This window comes from Prinia subflava, chromosome 7 (assembly GCF_021018805.1).
Source record: "Prinia subflava isolate CZ2003 ecotype Zambia chromosome 7, Cam_Psub_1.2, whole genome shotgun sequence".
In the NCBI taxonomy this organism is placed as follows: domain Eukaryota; kingdom Metazoa; phylum Chordata; class Aves; order Passeriformes; family Cisticolidae; genus Prinia; species Prinia subflava.
In genome coordinates, this window is record NC_086253.1 from 8,292,563 (window position 1) to 8,314,691 (window position 22,129).

The following is a 22,129-nucleotide window of genomic DNA, read 5'->3' on the forward strand; positions in this document are numbered from 1 at the left end:
CCTTTTGCAGACAAGTTCAGTCAGAGCCCCAACAAGCTGGTGGCTGTTTGCAGAGAAAAACGAAGAAAAATCAGCTTCATATCTTTGAGTGAAACATGAGGGAAAATCGTTCTTTACACTTCAGAGCCTTCATGTTTAGTGAAAACAAGAAATGAAATGAGTTCATGAAAGACTAATTGCCCAGTTTGTTTTATGCATGAGCCCCAGCATTCCTAGCACATGCAGATACAGCTTTTTTTCAAAGAGACCAATTACTTCATTAAAACATCATCTTCACACTTCCAGAGCTGCTTTAACAAGTCTTCTCCTCTTCATCCTTCTGGCCTATTACTTTACCATTTTTTGGTTTAAGAGCAAAGGAAAAAAGAGCCAAATGGCAACATCTGCAATTTACTAACAGCTATTAAAACCTGAGAATTAGGATCTATCCTTTCTCCACCACAAAGTAAAGGAATACTGCAGAACTTTAAAATAACTCAGTGCAAGACCCAGGCAGCAAAGGAAGGACCTGTGTGGCAGGATGCTACTGCAGGTACAAGGATACCAAGTGGTTTGAAACAAGCCTGTGCCTGGGAACTTGAAAAGCAAGATCAGGAAGCAATAAAGATGAAAGTTGCTTGAGTTGTCTTAATATTTCACTATGTGTAAGATATCCACGGAGGCTACAGAGTAAGTCTAGTTTATACACTGCAGAAACTGAAAGCTGAGTGATGGGCTGGGGTAAAGGGTGAAAGAGGAGGAGGAAAAAGAGCTAAACCCCCCCAAAAGAAGTCAAAAGGATGCCTACAGAGATGATTTCTTCCAGACAAGCAACACAAAGCATAATTCAGTGAAATGCTGTCATTAGAAAACAGAGTTCACAGTAAGCTATTGACTGCAGTACAAACCTTGGTCACAAATGAAGATGTTTGAGCCATCCCAATCCCTCTGACGAAGCAGAAAGCAGGAGCCTCCATGCCTGCCTGTGCAGGAACAGAGTGCTGCAGCCTTGGCTCTGGCAGAGAGATGCTATCGGGGGTTGCCACGGAAACCAGCGGATGCAGCCCCAGCAGCTCTGACAGCACGAACTGAGAGTTCAGCGAGGCACCGAGAGCTGCTTCCTCCAGCTCCAGGCACGACCGTGATGGGGCTGCGTTTGAGGCTTTTCTAGAGCCGATCTCCCGCTCCCACAGCCTGCCTTTCCCATCTCCCCAGCCGGTACAGGCACAGCACACACGGCCTGCTTCCCTCCCCCTTCCTTTGAGCTCACACACTGCACACAAAGGTCACTCCTCACCCATCGCTTCCCCCAGGTTCCCTCTCACCGAGATGCCGTGTGACAGCTTCTCAGTCTGTCTCAATGTTCTGGACAGGGCTATTCCCTGGAAGGAGAGCTATTTAACTGATGCTCTTTTCACTGCAGAGGGAGCCTTGATATCCACCTGCTTTTACAAACCCTGGAGAGAGAGCTGGAAACGCTGCACAATTTGTACAGATCTAGAAAGGAGAACTCCAGAGTTTACTGCAATTATTTTTTCCCCCTTGGGAAGCTGTGATTCAGAAGGGAACTGCCATACAGGAGAGTCCAGCACCAGGTGAATTATTGCCACCTTTGTCAATGCTGCTCTTATCTTATTATCCTCTTCACTCCCATTGTGATACCCCCAACAGGAAAACTGCTGTGGAACATGTATTCTGGAGAAACCCCCTTTTTGATTAAAATGTCCTTTTAGGATAAATTTCTACTGTTCACTTATTCATACTCACCTGAAGGCAGCATTATTTGCCCATAAACATTATGCATGTTAATTCAAATGCAACTTTACATTTCTATGCAGGTTTCCCATAAAGTTTTCCCCATTGCTGCACCACTGAAGCTGAGATCCCAACATCATGGAGCTGTAACATGTTTTCTGTTCAGTGAAATTGCATCCCCAAACCACGCAGCATTAAGTCCTCTGGAAATGAAAATTAATTCTCATAAAACCTTTAAGAGCTGTATCTCATACAGGGGGCAGAACAAAGCAGCACTGGGCATTTCTGCTTCCCAAGGATAACTGCACAGAGATCCAAGGAGCTCTGTTTTCACTGCAGATTTGTATCCCCCACAGGAGAGATTATTCAGATGTGGCACAGGCAGATCAAACATGCCTGATGTGTGAAGTGGCCATTGACACAAGATATTTTGGGAAGGGAGATTTTCAGCTGGTGGCAAGAGATAGCACGAGGCAATGCTAAGTGACAGGCTGGTATTCCAGCTTTGAATTACCACCCCTTCACTGGATGGGTGACTTCCATTCTAAAATTTAAACTAGTTTCTTTCATGTTATTTGTGAAGTGAGAAAGAGTTAAGGCCAGTTTGTTTGACAGGATGGCAGCTGTCACTCCATGTAAACAGACCCCAAAATGAAAGAGCAATCCAGCACATGGAAGTAGAAAGTCCTGACACTTTAATTATCTGAAGAGATTACAAGATGAAAGTCTTCCTTGAGGCAAATGTATATTAGTATTGATATAGTCATTGTGCTTTTCAGTAAGAGAAATAGGAGTCTGTATTTACATAAGAAACTATAGTGTCTGAGATCTTTAAATATCTTATTTATGGAAATGATTCTGAATTACAGCATTTACAAAATAAAAACAAGCTTAAATAAATATTCAGTGCATTAAATAAGATTTTTTTCCACAGAAGCAACTTTTTGTGCATATTTATTTCACAATTGAAGTTTGTTGCAATTTTTTTATCCTATAAAAGAAGCATTAAATTTCTTGTGTGTTTTTCTGTTTTTTCCTAAAAATAAAACTGCAATAATCATTGCAATGTGAAGCCTGAGATTTAAGCCTGAATAAGTATCATTGCTTGCACCACATTACCCATCTCCCACCAATCACCCAACCCTCTGCCTTTCCAAACTCTGGTGAATGCAGACACTCCAACCCAAGGATTTCATGAGAAGGATTTCAGGGAAGTCATAATAACAAAAAATATAAATAAGTGAGGATAACACATCAGAGCTGACATTGTCTACAAACAGCATCATAAGGCTTGTGCATTACACATAAACTAAGTGAAGCTGTTTCATCTGAATCAAAATGACAGCAGTGCCAAATTGCAGCACCCTTATATGGCTCATTAACACTGAACAGTAAACCACGGAGCAAAGGAATGTCCCCAAAAAATATAAATAAAATTTTTCAAAAAATTAACACTGGCCAGTTTTGCCTTATCAGTTTGAGTGACAACCTTTCTCGAGTGTGACACCACAAACAACTTCCTCATCCATTTCTGTATTTATCACTTTGCAACACAGTGTGTAACACCACGAGTCAGGAAAGGGGGCACAGCAAAGAGCTCTTGATCTCGTTTCCTCTGTAACCACAGCACACACTGCCTTGCTTTTCATGTGGCCAACTCAAAGCAGGTCCAAATGCCTTTGAAACCTCAGTGCTCAGGGAGCTCTTACTGCAAATAGTTCGTGCAAGATCATAGCATGAATCCATGTGAATCTTACTTCTTTCCTCTCCGAGTGGAGATAAGAATTATTCCCTGGTGTTTCAAATAAATACAAATGTCTTCTGAGTTGTTAGCATGAGTGAAGTACCAGTATGCACTATTTTACACAGTTACTCTGCCAAACGTGGACAACAAGTACCCTTCTCTGGCTGACCATTCTCTAAGACCTTTTGGATACCTCATTACATATTTGCCCTTTAAAAAAACTCAGTATGGGAGGAATAATTTGTCTTGTCAACTAAATTTTGCTGCCAAACTGTCAAAATATCTATTTTAATATGAATTCATTTATTTGGTAACTACTTTCTCTGAAGTTTGTTAAGTTTTAAATGCTGATATAGAAACCAAACCTCCGTGTTAGACTTTTATTAACAAGATTTAGCATAGATTATTCAGATTATAAATACTTCCAAAATTCCAAACTGTGGAACTGGAAGTTGCAAAAACTTTTAGAAGACAACTCGGGAGTTATTGCTCTGCTCGGTAAATGAAAGGCAACAGAAATTTACTGTTTTAGGGCCTTCAGTGCTCCCTATGGGATTCACTGAAAAATTTGCCTTTGTAAATATTGAATACAGATTTGAAATAGATTTGCTTTTATTAATCCTAGCATAGGTAGCAAAAGTTAAATGGCAGCAGGTGGGAGAGTGCTGATGCCCACAGCCATGCTGGGATTGCAGCAGGCACAGGAGTGTCTGAGCTTTGGGACTGATCTGCTGGGGATGGATTAATTAACTGGCTACTCTGTTCCTAGCATGTCAGATAAGCAGCAATGCCTGTTCAATTCTCTGAGCCCTATTTCCTTCCACACAGTGCATTTGTTCTGCATATGGCATCGTAACATCAATGTTATAAAGTTATGGAAGACTGTACTGCAGCCTTAGAGCTACAGACGCTTCGTAGTTCCCTTTAGCAGCTTAGTAAAATGCAATAAAAACTGTACAAAATTTATAATAATGGATGTCAAAGCCTACATGCCCTCACTGGGTCCCTCTTTCAAGTTAATTCTTGGCTTAGGTCAAATATATCAGTCCATGTAAGACTCCAGAAGACAAACCAGTAGTTTAATATGTCAGATACCAGCTCTGTCACTGTAGAAAGGAGTGACATGGAACATGTAACAGTGAGTGCAAACACGGACAGGCTTCATCTGGCCATAACGAGGTAATGGAGCGGAGTGGGACGAACAGCGGGAACAGAAGATCTGGAAAACAAGAGGGAAATTTCTCTTCAGTTCCTCTGAAGAACAGGATGGGACAAAACTGATTTCAAGGGAGGGGAGAGAAGATGGTATGAGCTGGCAGCAGCACCACCCTCAGCACAGCAAGTGAAGGGCCCCGGCAGGCAATCCCTACCCAATGGCCAGGTTATCTAGCCAGGCTCAGTCCCTCTGCAGGCTGACCTGTCCACCTCTGCAGGTCATGGGGAAGGCAGCTCCAGCAGAGGTGCAAAGAAGCACCTCTCCTGTGGTTTTCAAGAAAGACTAGGGGAATATTTGTGAATATCTCTGAATTTCATACTCCTGCAAGTCCACTACGTGGTTATGAAAGCAGCTTCTCTACTCTCTTCCTTTCTAACTTGTACATCAGCCAGCAAGCAAAACGGGATTGCAGATTTCTGGCTTCCTGTGGTACATGACTGCTTTTTTTCTCCCTCGCTCCCTCTTCCACCCCCACAAACTTGCCAAGCAGCAGCCCCACACGCACCAGAGAGATCCTGCAAGGGTTTGGTGTGCCTCACCCCTGGCAGTGCAGCCTGTCCTGGCTCATTAGAGCTGACAGAGTGACTCTGAGTAGGGGTGGGAAGTGTTCTGGGATCTCAACAGGGAATTCTGCCTTATTGCTGTATAAAAGTCAACCCCCTCCCCAACCCTTAAACGAGAGCTGAGAGTTGGCAGCCCAGGCACACAAAAGTGAGTTGAGAACCCTGCCCAAGCATGCACATTCTGCTATGGCACACGTGAATTTGCTGCTCTCTTTGGTGGTAGCTGCTCACGTGTCTGATGGAGTCCTTACCTTGCCACAGCTCCGACAGTGGTGCTTCCTGCGGATGACTGTGAAAGGAGCCTTGCATGCAGTGCAGTAGCTGCACACTTCATCTGGAACCCAGTCAGGAGGATCTGAAACACAGCAACAAAGGGGAACATAAATCAAAACAGAGCAAAACCAAACATGTGATTGATTACCGGATCCTCAAGGAAGTAGGAAGCATAAAATGTAAGAGCAGCAGCAGAATAAAATGTAACAGAAATAACCTGCATTTCTCCAGGTGCTTTACAAACAGAGGCTGAGTGAGTTCAGGATGCCCAGGAGGGCTCAACTCCCCTCTTCTCTGCCAGGCACCCAACTTTGGGCAGAGCACATCAGGCATTAAAATGGCCCATGACAGTTTTGGACTTGAAAGAAAATCTGTCTTAGTCAAATGCAAGTGGCAGGGAAAAGGAGATAAGCAAAATAAAGTAAGAAGACAAGATTATTACAGCAGAGCTGGATCACAGGTGTTTTGGTCAGTGCCATCCATCATCAAAACAAGTTTAGAGCTGAGATCATTCCCAGCCTCTTCAGCCTTCCCTCCAGAAAGGCCAACTGCTCTTCTGCAATTAGGCAAGCAACTGTACAGATAATAAACCCAAAGCCTGATTACCATCTGCTAAATTATTAGGACTCTTACTGGAAGTCACCAGTAACTACAGCAAAACCACAAAATCAAGTGTACAAGGCTTAGCAGAAAGAACTTGCCCATTCCCACAAACAGCATGTTTCAGTTGTTTATGTCTCCTGTGAGCTCTCCAACCTCCCATAAAAGACAAACAGAGAAATGATTTGGTTTTGGCAAGGCAGAAGGTATCAGGCTCCCTTCTGTCGAGCTGTTTCTGCTCACGACAGGCTGACATGACCTCAAAGAGTCTGAAGTTACAAGTCTAGAAATGATGAAGCTGACTGCTTAATTAAGTTGATAAAAATCTAATGAGTGCAAAGCAAGTTCTGTTCAGAAGGAATCCATGGACACGGTGAACATGAACTGCTGGGTGTATTTATCCAAGGTCCCTGTATTCAGCTTTTTTCTGAGTATTATTTACAGTTTGCAAGCCATGCAATTGCTGATTTATAAACCTGACAAGTAAGATCCCTGCCTCAAGGAGCACACTATCCAACAACAAAATATATGGTGCAGTTAATGCAGAGGTTAAGAGGGCTACAGCTACAGGCAGAAAGATAATTAAATGAAAAATCCACTGTTTTGTTCCAACATAACTACGACCAGTTTTCATGTGTTTTTCACATTGCAACATTTGTCAAAAGTACAAAGGATATAGCATTCAATGGGAGAAACTGCTCAAAAAATCAGATTAATAAAAACAGAGAGAACTTAGAATTTGACTCAGCTTTTATAGGCTTCTCTAAACTATTTTAGAGGTTGAACTAGCTTAAGGAAGCTATCCTTCACTTAATGAGTACATCAGTCTGCTAAAGGTTACACCTACAGGGCCAGTAACCAAACGCAGAAGGTGATGTGCAGAGAAATAACTGATGTGGTGGAAAAAAAGGAGATTGCACATAGAAGCCTTCACCTCATCCCTGAGAGCAGTTCACCAGAAAATGTTCTGTGGGGACACAAGGCTTCAAATTCCTGGCTCAAAGGCAGGGTTTCCTTCAGCAGCAAGGAGATGTAGGGCTGCCAGCTTAAGTCAAGCATTAATGACAGTGGAGCCAAGAGATTTTTCTTTCCACTTATCTCCCTTTTCTGCAGTCTCCCTAGACAATACATGTATCTTGCCCAGTGTAATTTACTCCTAATACCAGTTTATGATGTAGATTTTGAGAACTTTTTGTCACTTTCTCTGATCTGAAACCATGGCAGGCCTGATGGAGCACCCTCATGTTCTCCATCCAGGAGGCCGCTTGGGTTACCACATAAATCCAAAACAAAAAGCAAACATATGAACCAATAATAATGCTCCTGTTTAAAATTTGTCTCTACATAGATTATGTTTTCAGGGATTTAACATCCATTGATTCTCACTCATTTTGAAGACAGTAAAATTCAGGAAATTATTCCAGTTCTGTGCCACCAGGTCTCCCTCTGCAGATCTGGTGGAAGCAGGCTGGCTAAGATGCTCAATTTGATACTGATGCTTTATCAACTGCATTGCAGTGTGGGCTACCAGGATCAGATAGATGTGATTTTAATATTCACAGGAAAGCCACAAAGCACAGGCCCTTTCTGTACCCCCTGCAGCATCCCAAAGTGATGTGCCACCTCTGTAGCAGCTGCAGCCATCACCACTCCCTCCCTCAGATCACAGGCAGGCCACACACATTATAAACCAACACAAGTCCACCACAAAGACTCTGGAATTCATCAACAGAAAGCTGCTTTCTTATCAGCTCTTTAATTTCTGGTTTGGGTTTCTTTGAGGGGCTTTTGTTTGCTTTGTTTTTGGGGAAAAAGAGTCATTTTTTCTTTCCCTCCCTCTATATTTTTGTGTTGTTACCCTTTAAGTGCAATGCTGAAAAAATATTTTTTTAATTGATCTTGCATGAATTTGCCTCCTTGCTAAATAGAAAGAATAACTGAAAAAAAACCCCAAACAAAACCACACCCAGAAAAAACCCAAACCCCAAAAAACCTACACGCAAACAACAACAAAAGAACGCAAAAAACCCTTCCTCCAAATAAACAAAAACCCAAACTCACCTAGCAAATTTTGATAAATAATGACCTTAAACTAATAATAATCATATAATCTGTAATTCACAGTTACAGAATCACTTGACTGGCAGATGAATTAATCCGAAAACTTTGTTATTGTAAAAATTATTTCACAACTTACTGGCAATGTACAGAAACTGTCCAACCCTCTCCCACAGCAGAGGGACTCTGTCCCCACACTGGTGTCACTCAGCTGAGTGAGCAGGGTGGCTAAAGGACACTTTTCCCCAGACAGTGACTGATGAGCAGGGGAGCAGAGCCACTCCTGCCCCACTGCCTCAGGGGTTCAGTGCCCTCCCAACATCCCAACTGCGCCCACCAAGATCTGCTGCACTGCAGCACACCCCCAAATAGTAACACTTGGTTATGTAACAGCTTTTAACATTCAAAGTGCTGTACAAATGTAATTGCTTTAATCCTCAGCACCCAGCTACAGTCAGTGTGTGGGGAGAAAGCAGGAGAGGGATGTCTTGCACAAAATCACAGTGGTGCAGCACTGAAGTAGCATTTGAAATAGGGAACTTTGGGCCACCGCCCCAGTGCCTTTCCTTCCAGCTGACTGAAAATGGCCTTACACTGACTACAAACACAGAGCTGTGAGACTGTGCACTTAGAAATAAAATGCAGTCCTGGAGTGGAGCCAAAGTGCTCACCCTAAGAGGAAGGATGAAGTCCTGATGATTTGGTCTCTCCGAATCAAGTCCCAGTGGCAACAGGATCCCATCCCTTGGTTTCCTTCCCCAGCCCCATCTCGCTCAGCCTTGGGAGCAGCCTCTCTGACTGACACACAAACGATTGAGTCACTGGGCTTTTTATAGAACAGGCTTTTGAAATGCTCTCTGAAGAGCCCTCTCATGAGGGGATAAAGCCTCCATGTGAGGAGCGGGGCGTGCGTTACACGAATGAAACCCCGAGCACAGCCCGAGGATGCGCTGGGAGCGCACGGGCTTTTCATGTCACAGTCCTTCTCCAGGCTATGCCATTCCACCAGCTCTGTGTGCTGCAGCAAACAGCAGCAGGCAGCCTCCACAGCATTATCTGCCTGTGCTTCGGGGATTTGGACAAGCAGGGGAGGGCAGACCTCGTTCCTGGGCTAATTGGCCCAGTGCTTTATCATGCAATGAGAGTTTGGAGGAGTCTGCTGGGAAACGGATGAAGTCCACAGCACAAACATCAAAGAGGAGGAGGAAGGGAAGGAAGGGATTAATGAGACAGACTACAGATACAAATTTTAGAAGAAAACATTAAAAGCGTGCACAGAAAAAAAAGGCAGAGAAATGAAGAGAAACAAGTATTTAAATGAATAAGAAACAAGTTTAGAGAAAGGAAAAGGCACAAGATAAAATTAAATAGTGTTAAGACTGAAAAAGGTTCTTAACTGTTTAAGCATCTTGCATTACAATTTCTCATAAATCATGAAATTTTACAGTCTTTTTATTTATCCTGTAGCTTTTTTAGCATTCACCTTTACAAGTTTATGCTATCTCATTAGCTAAAAACATTTTCTGCTCCAAAAGTTAAAAGTCAGATAAATCCAAGATGCTGGAGCTTTAAGAAAGCCATAATCATGGATGAAAAAAACAATCACAGACACTGTAAACTGTAAAAAAGAACACATTAATTAATTTGGCTTAAATATGTGCATTAGACCTAATGCAGTCCCATCTAATCTTTGAAAACCAAGAGGATCATCTCTCTATCTCTGAACACAAGAGGAAGAGACCACGGACCCGGATCCCTCAACTGTGATGATTGAAACATTAGCCCAGAAAGCTGAAGTTTTTTCTGTGGTGCTGTGACACAAGAGAGCAATGCAGAGAGAGAAACAACCCCAAAAGTTGCTGGAGCTTGCAGAAGGCCTAGGTAAGCAAATCTATAGGAAACAAATCAGAAACATGCACACCACAAGGCCCTGTTGAAGAGCAGCTGTTAAACCCTAAGCTTGTGGTGGTGTCTGTGTTACAGCCAGACAATTCAGAGAAAAGATCCCTTTCTGCATCTTTTGTTTTTATCAAGTATTCCTAATGCAGAACTCCAACTGAAAGTTCCTCCTGCATTGATGTGTGCTAGATTTCAGAGCACATCATGCAAAATAACCCTGATTCCACTTCTTACCAAACGGACCTGCAGAGGGCTGCTCCTACAGCAGCCCGTGGAACTGACACCGCTGCAGCCGTCACAGCACATTACCCTCACAGCTGAAAACAGGGTCAGATGGGCTTGCTGGAGCTCTTCTGATGAAAGCGGGATTGTAAATTCTCACTGTTTTAAGCACAGAAAGTAGAAAACTAAGGTGACTTGACTTTACCCCTCACTTCAACTGCCATGGTAAAATGAACCTTTTTTGTCCCTCATCACTCCTGATCTTCCACATGTCATTCTGGGCAATCTCTGACTTTGATGTAAGATTCCTAATAAGCAACTGTAATTGCCTATTAGAATACTAAGTAATCTTTATCCTTGCTCAGTAGATTCAGTGCTGATTACACAGCCAGCTTGAAATTTTTCAAAAAAACAATTTTTATGCTTAATATAATTTGATGAAAATTTTGGGGGTGAGGGAGAAAAGAGGTACAGACTTAGCTTCAGCTCTGGTCAAATACCTTTCTTAGAATGGAATTTCTGGGCAAATCTATAAAGCTTTCACCAAGACACAGAGCTTTGCAAACTTGGGCTCAAGCTCTGCTCTGCCTGATTCAACATCACCTTAAATGATGTTATCCTGTGTCCATTCTGTCCAGGTACATGATCAGCAACTGGTTCTCTGGGCAAAAGAATTATTTCTATAAAATGGAGCAACTCACACAGAAACATAATTTCCATTGAGATATGGGTCAAATCTTTACTTTAAATCAGATGGAGCAGAGACCTGGATCTTCCATATGAACATTAGCAGGAATATTCTCCGTAAGACCTACCAATCCTTATAAAATAGAAAAAATCTACATAAAAAATACCAGAACATTCAAAACATGTATTTGTTAGACAAATAGTTTCAAACCTAATCAAAATCCCAGTTATGATATTACAGAGTTGAATAAGCCTGTCCTTTACAGTATTTAGGGGATGTTTTCCCATAAGTACTGCTAGGAAGCCGCAACAAGTTCCACATAGTGCCAACAATGAGGGATAGTCTTTGAGAAGGGAAAAGGCTTTGAGCAAGTTCTTAAAGCCTAAGTAAGATCCAATTATTGCACTGCAACCTAAAACCTGTAAGAATCCTGTAATTCTACATGCATGATGAAATATGTTCAGTTGATTATAAAACATTGCCTCCATATGGAAATTTGATGCTAGATTCCTCTCAGTGTAAGCAGAGATGCTGAAAAAAGAAAAAGTGAAAAGTTATGTGGACAGAACATGTTTGGCCACTGAACTGTGCAACAGTTTCACTTCTCTAATTTACAAGGTGTTGCTGGTCATCATTATAAATAACAGAGTGACAATAGGCACATAGATGACAAAAGAAAAACTGAAGCATTCAGCTGGAGCTGACAGCTCTTTCCAGAGCCATGGTGATTAGATTCAGCACATACAGGAGCATGGATGGGTTGTTCTGACCTGGTGACTTCTTACTGCAACAAGAACAAGAGCTTGAGCCTCAGGACTGTGAACTTCTGAGCTGTGTTGTGCTGCTGTGACCTGTGTCACAGGGCCTGTGACCAGACAGGAGCGGGTGGGATGGCAGGGATCAGGGAGAAACAGTGTGTGCTGTGAAGCAAACAGATGCTAATACTACTTGGCACAAGCAGGTATTTGTACTGGCAGCCACAGCATATCCATTATGTCTGCACTTTTAAGTAGGTGGCAGCAAGCAAGGCAGTTCTGTGCAGATGCTAGAGAGATCAGGAGTGAAAACGCACGTGTGGCTGTAGAGAGAGCAGAGATGCTACAGCAAATATTTTCATGGAGCACCAACAGCTTCATAATGCTTGCTGGTTTCCCTTGAGAAAAACATCTAGATTTCTAGATATCTCATGCTTATTCTAGGACAAGAAGTGTAACTCACTTTGTTAGCCTGCCTTAACTTCATTAAATGGAAATGGAAAATATTCACATTTCCCTCAGTCGTAACAGACCAATCCTCTTGAGGAATAAGTTATCCCAAAATACATGTACAGTAAAACTCAGGTTTGCCTAAGTTTAGCATTAAGATCATCAAGCTCACAAGGATAAATGTAATTCTCCCAAATATGGTGAACAGGGTCACACTTAAATGCTTTATCTCATTAACAAACTGATAAACACACACGTTAAAAGGCAATAATTTTAAAGCCAAGAAAGTTAAGAAGTTACTCTGTGTGTGTGTGTACACCTATGTACATACATGGGAATCTACTAGCAAATACAAAGCAAATTTTCTGTTAGGGCTAGAAATATGATGCCAGATGCATAAATGGCAGAAAGACCAAACTTCTACTTCCCCAGTGTTTGGTCTTTCTAAAGCTGTACTGCATATTAACAATGACCCAGCTCTGTCCTCATCAGGGATGCATTTAAACTGGGTTAAATAAGAGCAATTTTCTTACATTTTTAAACACAGAGGTTTTCCTTTACACTGTGTTACCCATGCTGCCCACTCTCAGCTCTCATCCAACAGTGGTTTGTCCAAGCTGGAGCTCAGGAACCTCCCAACAAGGTTCTTCTGTGCTGGTTTGTAGCTCACCAGGGCACAGGGAGAAAGGCACTTCCATGGAAGTTCCCAGCACACAGGGCCCATCTGCTGTTACTGCAATTCACAGCAGCACCACTGGCAGCCAAGAGCCCAACCTTTTTGTCCCATTGTAGCCTGCCACTGCAATTTGCTTTGAGTTTTTACACAGAACTTTGCACCCCACTGGCCATCACCTCCATCATACAACCAGGACAAGAATTTTTACTGTATTTTAAAATTACATTTAAAAAATTATATTTATTAAATATTGCATAAATTAATGTTCTACCATAGGAAAATAAAATTTGTTTTACATTCTCTCTCTCTAAATATATATAATTTTTTAACACTCCATGAAGTATAAATGTATACACTTCCTTGACAATAATCTTAGAGCATTAGGACAACAAAGATTAACAGACAGACCATAGGCTCATGCCTTTGCATTGGAATGCTAATTAATCTGTAGTTTATTGTATTTCAACCTTCAGAAGGTCACAGGATTTAACTCTCAAACCCTTGCCAATGTCAGTTGGCTCATAATAAACATTCGTATTTATTTTATGACCCAAACCAGCTGGTGGGTTTTATATACAATAAGAATGAGAAATCTGACAAAAACAAGTGATTCATCTTCATAACATGTGTAGAGGCTGAAACCTTCAGTACAACCTTAAGGCCATTCATTTGTTCAGGTTGCTGGGCTTGCTTTCCATTTTTGGGATTTTTAAAAATACCATTGATTGAATATAATCTAGAACATTTGCTACGTTTGGTTAGAGGGATTTATTTAATAATAGGGAAGAGCTTTCCTGGCAGGTAGTTGGCTGGCCCTTCTCAATTTGATGCATATTCTGCCACAATGGCAGAAGGGAAGAGCTACTGATGTGCTCCTTTGCTTTAAATTGTTTTCACTTTCACTTGAAATAATTGAGTGACCTGAGGTATAGGACTGACGTACAAAAAAGGAATTAATTAACTTTGAGGCAATGCTCTCAGTCTTTGCATTGAATCCATTTACAGTGATAACTGTGGTGTATTCCTGTACTCCTGTTGATGGCCCATGGCCCAGATTGGGCCTGAAGGACAAACCCACCAGGCTCACTGCAAGAAACAGGGAACAATGTTTAGGCAGCAAAAGTTATCCACCAGACACCTTCCACCTGCACCCAAACATCACTCAAAGCCAGGGGCTGTTCCTTCCACAGTGGCCAGCAAAAACAAGATACATGGGAAGGTGTTGTAAAGGAGAAAAGGGCTGCTGAGGTTAAAATCTGGGTGGAAGTTTATGCCTCATGCTGGATGCCTTAGGGATAGCAAAACCCTGTATCCTATTAGTTATTCCTGCACACCTCTGCAGAATAAAGTCTGTACAGTGTTGCCAGCAATGACAACTTGTGACCTGACGGGACAGGGGTTTGGCATGTGTTGGAGGTGAGGGATGTTTCTAAAGTTCCCATAAATTCAGCATGTTGACCGACTTCAGGTGTTCTTTTTGTGACTTTCTGTCACTTCTTGTGTTTTGGAGGGTGGAGCTCATCTCCATACTCCTCAGCATCCTCTGTCTCTTTGGGATCCATGCAATTCCTGCCCACCAGGAATGGAGCCAAGTAACAGCAGACAACACTCCTAAGTTTACACAGTCAGAAGAGCTGCACTGGTTTGTACGAGTAGGTATTTACAGCATAACCACTTGTACATAACCCAAGGGAGGATCCCAGAGAAAGCCTACAAGGAGACTGGGGCAGACATGGCCAAGCCTCCTCAGAAAGCCTCAGTGAGCACCAAAAGCAGAGTACCTGCAGGAGCACCTGCTAATTGGCTCAGTTTAGAGGATATGATAGCATGGGACAACACTGGGCCAAGGCAGCCAAGCTCATCCTGGCCTACATGTCTACTTATTCAAAAGGGATTTGGTTATCCCACAAAGCTCTGTTCTCTACCATGCAGGCACACATAAAACACCTGCTATTCTGGAATAAAGGTGGAGGCAGGGGGTTGTTTCTATTTAAGTTCTCCGCATATGCTATAAATACTACATATCTGGTTTTACCATTCACTTAGGGCAGGTTCATAACAGATTCACACTGCCTGGGTGCTGCAGGGCCTTCTGTACCTCCAGATATTCCCCTTTACTGCATTGGCCATAGCATCACCTAAGTTCCCAGACCATTGTCCTCTTATTTCAGTAAATAACATCCCAACTCACTTCTCCAAACACGAAACATTCCCATGCCAACAGCAGCTGCCATGAAAGGCTGAAGAACCTTAAAAGCTGAGCAATGTGCCAGAGAAGAGAAGTGACTTTGCTGTGACAAAATGCACATCCACAGTCAGAGGCTCACGTAGCACCCTGCAGTTCAGAGGAACTGCCTTTCCAGTCCTGTAAATCAAATCCACTGACAGCATCAGCATCGATCCAAAACAAAAGACAATGAACTCAAGTGGGAGAGAAGGAATAATCTCACACTCATTTGCAATATAGCCTATACATGGTAAGGATTTTGCTTAAAGATTTGTTCCTTCCTGCACCTTCTGTGACATTCTGAATTACAGCACAATAGAAAAATCAATTAAAATGACTACTGAATCGTTCTTTATCTGCCTCAAAATCATCTTCCTCCACAAGAGATAATATTTCTACAGTGCATTATACATGAATTAGCCCTGCTGTTCTAAATAGATTAGATCCTTTAGCCTGCAGCTTCAGAAGAAGGGTAAGCAAGCAAACCATGGATTTTATATAAGCACAAAATAAGTTATAAATATGTAGTATTACTTTAAAATCTAATCTTTAAGAGTTTTTTTCCATCCCCGTGATTTCTGATCTTTATTACGAATGACATGAACCAATATTTCTTTTTTGTTGGTCACCACCCACATACAAGCAGAGGCACATACTGCTTTATCACCCAGCTCTGTCATCCTGCATTCCAAACCTCTCACTGGAAAGACGGTCGTGTACGTGGATAAATACATAACAATACATCAAAGTTTTAAAGCACAAGGAAATTACTGCACACTTGAGCTTCTGGGAAGCTCAGATACAATTCCATAGCTGATGGTTGTCTTGTACTTCTCACTTGACCACAGACATATTACAGCTCTGATAATTGGGCTCCTGGTGTGCTGAAACCACCACTTAGCCCTGAAGATCAAAGCTGATTGCTTTCTTGTTTGCTCCATCTCATGTATCTCTTTTCTTATTCTTTGACTGCAAGTGCTCTGATATCTTTTAATCCATTTTTTATACTGAGTTTGCCATAATAGGACTTCAGCCCATAACTAACTCTGAAGCAGCTCAGATTAATAAAAGAGAAACAACTTGTGAGCTTTCAGAATACCTGAACCTCATCCAAAATTTTGAAACTTAGATGTTTTCTTCATTCTTACCATGTACTCAGTGAGATTTGAACAACCTCAGCAGACTTACCTAAAACTATCCTTTTCTTTAAAATAATATGGTGAAGAGTGTGAAAATATTAGCCAAAATATCTTGTTCAAAGAAGAAAGTAAAGAAAATATGAAAGGTACTTCTACCTTGGGATAAAGCAGCACATCCATATGCAGCAAATGATATAAAAACCCTCTTAAGGTTTGGCTGAGAAGACCTTACTTAGGGCTTTGCATCTCACACAGCCCTCAGAAACTCATCAGATGTAACATCACACACTGTGTTAAATATGCACCTTCACTATACAGACCCCTTCTGCACTGGTACAGAGGAATTCATACTGAATATGACAATCTGTGGATAAGAGTTTCACGAGGCTGTTAAATAAAACCTGAAAGAAATATGCTCTGTTTACCTTCTGACTTTGTTTCTAAAACAGCACGACAACATTTTATACTCACTTTCCAGAGCCAAACATTAAAAAAGACTTTTCATTTTAATGATCACTTTTTTATACATCAGTGTTGTCTCATTTTAATTCTTAGAAAAAAGAAAATACCTTCAAAGTCCCCATCTCTGGCTTTTGCTGCAAGTTCTGAGGATGATATACTTTCTTGACATAAAGCACAGTCTTCCAATGCTGCATTCCTTAAACCATGATTAACTGTAAAACAATGCAAAAAGTACTCATATTTTTCCAATTTTCACTTCAAAGGTTCATGTTAAAGCTTTCATGGGATTCATGGGATTAGACCACAGTAGCACCTTCTTGCTTTTTCTCTACCCTGACACAAACAGTGATTTGCAAGTCTCCTATTCTTCTTGGGGATGACAACAGAAATGAAAGATGCAGTTATTACAGGACATGCAGTCTTCTTACTTCTGCTAGTTTAGTTGCATCTACATTTTATTTCCCAGTTCTTAACTTGGATCCTTTGTTGAGAATGAGAGACTCCCAAGGTGAATCACACACATCAAATCACATATACCAAAGAGGAACTTCAGCCCCAAACTCCCCTTTTTCCACTAGTTTTGTTTATGCTTATTTTTGTCAACACCATCTTTTTTAATGCAAGAGTTCATCCATTAGAAGTTACATCCATTCAAGGTCTATTGATCAATATATATTTCCCAATAATAATTCTTTACAGCTCCAGTTTCTTTATTACTCTTATTGGAAGGTTCAGGGGCTCTTGTGTTCTCTTTCTAGCAATTCTGTCTATCCCCATATTCTTTAACAATAAAAAAACCCAATCTATTTTCACATTGTGACAGGCTGCTATCATAAAACTGTTGTGGAAGTTTCAACCAAAAGTAACAAAGACTGTAATGCATGTTTTGCATTATCCCACTGCAGAATTGGGACTGAGTGTAGGTTTTTTCTGCTAACTTGATCCAACTTTTAACTAAGTATTTCACATAAAAAACCTCAATGCTTTTAAATGAAATTTGAAGAAACAAAAAATTTTCATTCTGGAGGAAAGTAAGTAGGGAAAAAAAAGAGCTCTGGTCACTTTCAGATCTGGAAGTTCTAATGATAACAAAGGTAAACTGCAGCCTTGACATGGTTATTCATAGATAAGTTAGCTGACTTTACACTTAAAAAAGAAATAATAAAAATGGTCACAGAGGAAGAAAAATCTTTTCTTGGTTCATGATCTAGTTCTGGTTCCATTACTTTAATTATCTATAATTGAAATGTGGCATTTTTCTATCTTGAAGCCAAATTCTTCAATTTCTTTAAGACAGGACAGATTTCAGCATCTTACTGAGCATTCCCATCTTCTAGTCTGTTCTTTGGTAACTTAAAATGTACCCAGTATGGAACAAATCTGGGGAAAAAAATAAATCTATGAAGTCCAAACCCTGCATAAATTATGGGCTATAAACTATATGGGCTACACTGTGCTGCTGTTAAATACAGAAATATGGAAACAGCAAATGAACTCTGAAGACTTTAACTCTTTAGTTATTTGCCTTTAAATAAACTCCTGTATTCCTATACAGTGACTTCATCCTGCTTACAGTCTGTCTCCTTGACTCCTTTTAAACTTAGATGAATCACTGTACAGTGAATCCTGTCCAAAAGATGGATAGGATATGTAAGGGGAATTTGTGTCAAATAGTTTATGGATCCCCACTGCTACCAGGAGTAATTCATTACAGAAAACAAATGTTCAGATCTTTTACCTTTCTTCTGCTTTTCCTTGTCTTCTGTTTCAGGTTTGGTTGCCATAACTTCAAACAAGGTCTTTAAGATACTTCTCAGATCACTAGCGTAGTTTGTCTGCAGCTGGTCAGCAACACCTTAGAGTTCAAGAAAATGAGTAAATCATTTCTAGACTGTTACATCATGTTTAAAAAAAGTACTTAAATCTGCCTGTTGGTACCAGTAATGGCCTCACTTATTTTTAGGGGATCACTTATGTTAGGAATAAAAATTGAACATCTGAATAAACTAATTCTCCATAATGGCCAAGTTACATTCTGGTTTTTATGCTACCTGCAATCCAGTACGTATCTTCCTTATCCTTTGGCAGGAAATACTGAGATATTCATTCTGCATGAAAACAGAGCTGCTAAGTCCCATTTCATTCCTTGAACACAACAGGGCAGCACCAGGGTGAAATCAAACCTGATACAAGTTCAAATTCTTCAACACTACAGGCCTAAGATGTCAGCATCTCTGATTCTGTAAGTTCCAAACAGGTAACAGGTCCTTCTAAACCAGACTGCAACTTAGGCCCCAAAACCAGAGTCTTCCTGAAACTTCATCTCTAGTCCTTTCTACCTTTCTACCACAACTTGATGTGCAAAGCCCACCAAAATAAAGCAAAAAACCCTACCAAAATACTTCAATAATTCAGCAATTCTCATACCTGAGATACAGACAAAAAGGCGGTGAATAAGATCATTACTGCCATGAAATCTGGATCTGATCTTCTCTCGTGTGGCAATTTTGGCAGCCTGCAAAGCAAGCTGGATTTCTTCCTGATCGATGTCATCAGATGAGCAAGAACTTGTCATTAAACTGCTGTCAGAGAAAAAAATAATGTGAAGGAAAGTGATGTAAATCTTCACTCAGTTGTTCAGGATGTTCAGCAAATCCTAAAGGATTTTATGACTCAGGCAAGACTCTATAGTACCAGAACTAATTGCTGCAAATTCTTGTTGAAGTTAATCAGCACGCAACCAATCACCATCACGTTTGATTTTCACTCTGTGACAGCTGCAAAAAAACTTTAAGCAGGAAATCACTTGTCTGTATTTTACTGCATTTTTCCTTAGCTGTTACAAAGTGCTGTGCCATTTTTCACATGAACTTCTTCTAAAACCTCAGTCCTGAGACCGTAACTCCACCGAAAATCCTGAAGGGGAATATCAACCTAAAAATGTGAAGGTCAGTTCTGAAGTCAACTTAGAAATTTATGAACATCGAAATTATTTGGGGGAAAAAAAAAAGAAATTCTAAATTATGTTACCTTAATATAGCAAGAACAGAATCTAACTATAACTTCACAAAAAAAAAATGGAAAGAGCAGCTATAAAATATGATTTACACAGTAGAGGTAGGTTAATTCCCTTGTAAATGTAACATTAAAAGTTGCTGAAACGTCAAACTATTGTAAAGAATGGCTCATCAACTCTAAAGAGATGTAAATGTACCACCAAATGTCTACTCAAACTTTAAATTTTCTGTTAAAAACCAGATGCCAGATATTCCTACACTTTCACCACCACCCCTATCACTTTTCTCTTACAGAAAAGCTTGAAACAACCTGTGACAGCAGGGAAGCCTTGGGGAGAATGTTCAAATATCAGGAATTAGCTTAAGTGTTTGTAAATCAAGATGTTTAAAACAGGAAGTACTTAGGGGAAAAGTAGCTCTTTGCCCTTAAAAACCCTTAAATGGGACTAGAGCACAGGAGGTAATTATATTGAAGTCCTAAGGATTCACTGTGCTGGCCAAAGGAGACAGGAGCCTTCTTAATCCACTACACTCAAGTCAGAGGGAACACTTAAACCATTTTTCTCCACATACTGGAAAGAAATTAATATTGTCAATTATTACAAAAACTTAGACTATCTTACCTAAAATAATACTTTTGTTGTCCAGAACTCCAGCACTCTTCACTTTACAGACAACTACCATGTTAAAAGAAGAGTTACTAACTGCATGTGTAAGTAGCATGTATAACAAAAACGTGATTTCTAACACTTTTTGAGTTCAATCTGCTTTTATCAGGTGCAGAAACATTCACCAGCTTGCAGATCCCATCCTTTTGGCAGTAGGCATGAACATTATTTTGGGAGAAGACACAATAAGACACAATAAGGCAACATAATTACTTAAACCAAAAATTTAGGATTTTGTTTTCAAATTCTACCTGTAGGCTCCACAGGTAATCCTTTGAAATATAAAGGAGAAATAATTATGCCATCCAAGCTTAGAAACCTTAGAAAAAACAGACTGAAAATAAATAAGTACTGGAGATTAGGTATTGATAGAAATATCAATGGAAGATGTATAGCATAAGTACCTTAACTGGCCCCTCAATTCTTTCAAACACAGAATAAAGACTAGGCTTGCAGGAGACTCATTTTGTTCATGTTATCTATTGCTACTAACAAAATAAGATTCTTGTAAAGAGATGTTATTTCTATGTTTACAGTTCCAGCAGCACCATGACTGACGGGGCTTTTCAAAGACTAAGAATGAAGTGAGAATTCTCTTTCAATTTTGCTTTGTGTTTCCAAAGGGGATATAGTAGATATTGTAACAGCAAGCCTGTCAGTGTGGAAAGGCCTGTGTTCAAGACAATGAAAAGGTCATGTACAAATGTGGCTTACAAAGGAATAAACTGGAAGGCAGTGAGAGCCAGGACGTGATTCCTGACTTGCAAGGGTGTGCAGTCAGAGGATACCTGTTCACACAAACCCTCTCACATACAGATAAGGACTTTGCCTTGCAACACAGCCAGATAAGCTATACTTTGTTTTATATAAGAACTTTCTCAGTGATATACACATATGCACCATAAATTGCTCTCCAAGGCAAGCAAGGACCTCTTGACAGAGCCAAATGCAGTCTGTAATTATATAACCCCAATACAAAGGTCTCTTCAAAACTCCTAATACACAGAAACTTCAGTGCAGGGGAAAACAGGGCCACTGAACCAAGGATGACTTTTCCCTCCAAATCACAGCTGAAGAAGTATTTCAAAGGAAGGTGTTAAGTGGGCAGAGAGCTGTGAAGAGTGCTTTTGAAGAATATAAGCTTGGTCCTTTGCCGTTTTGCAGAAAGGAAGAAAGGCTCATTCCACAATTCTGACCAATTTTAATAATAATGTTTGTCTTTCTGAGCCTCCTCCAGCTGGGAGGAATGCATTTTTACCCACCTCATTCAGGGAGTGTGGTCTGACCTACTTCACTGCAGACGATTCTGTCAGATTTTGTGGTGTGTCATGAGGACTGGCCATGTCACCACAGGACTGGCTGGGACTGTTTTGTCCTCAAAACCCCCAGCACAGAGCACATGAGAATTGCTCCAGCACTGTGGGATGGAAAGTCAGCAGGTCTGCACACTCACATTTATGACATACCTTCACACACACACTCCCATGTAAACTACAGTATCCACACACAGGAGGTTCAGAAAAGAGGATATTTTCTACTTGGGATTGTTTTGCTACTGCAAAGGAAAATAATGAATGCTCCAGAAAAATCTAAAACTGGACCTAAGAATTTCTACAGTTAGAAACAATTACTCTGCCTTTACCAATACAACCAAGTCCAGCTTAGACAAAAATGACTCTCAAAGAACAACTAACAACCATCTGGTCTTTACTTGAAAGTGTATCTAACTGTTAAAGAA

The 22,129-nt window shown here is 40.7% G+C and overlaps 1 protein-coding gene across 4 annotated transcripts in view; it reads right to left on the bottom strand.

Annotated features, from left to right (window-relative positions):
- Positions 1-2,408: 2,408 nt before the first annotated feature.
- The window catches only part of ZFYVE28 (zinc finger FYVE-type containing 28), a 152,167-nt gene continuing 132,446 nt past the window's right edge, over positions 2,409-22,129 (bottom strand). For 2 of the 4 annotated variants that reach the window (XM_063401491.1, XM_063401489.1), the window contains 5 exons: positions 19,134-19,285; positions 18,445-18,561; positions 16,814-16,918; positions 5,509-5,612; positions 2,409-4,697 (listed from right to left, as the gene is read on the bottom strand). In XM_063401491.1, the coding sequence (XP_063257561.1) occupies positions 4,566-4,697; positions 5,509-5,612; positions 16,814-16,918; positions 18,445-18,561; positions 19,134-19,285 (610 nt within the window). In that variant the 3' untranslated portion in view covers positions 2,409-4,565. Of the gene's footprint in view, positions 4,698-5,508; positions 5,613-16,813; positions 16,919-18,444; positions 18,562-19,133; positions 19,289-22,129 lie in introns of all 4 variants that reach the window. The other 2 variants (XM_063401490.1, XM_063401488.1) reach the window with 1 other exon arrangement.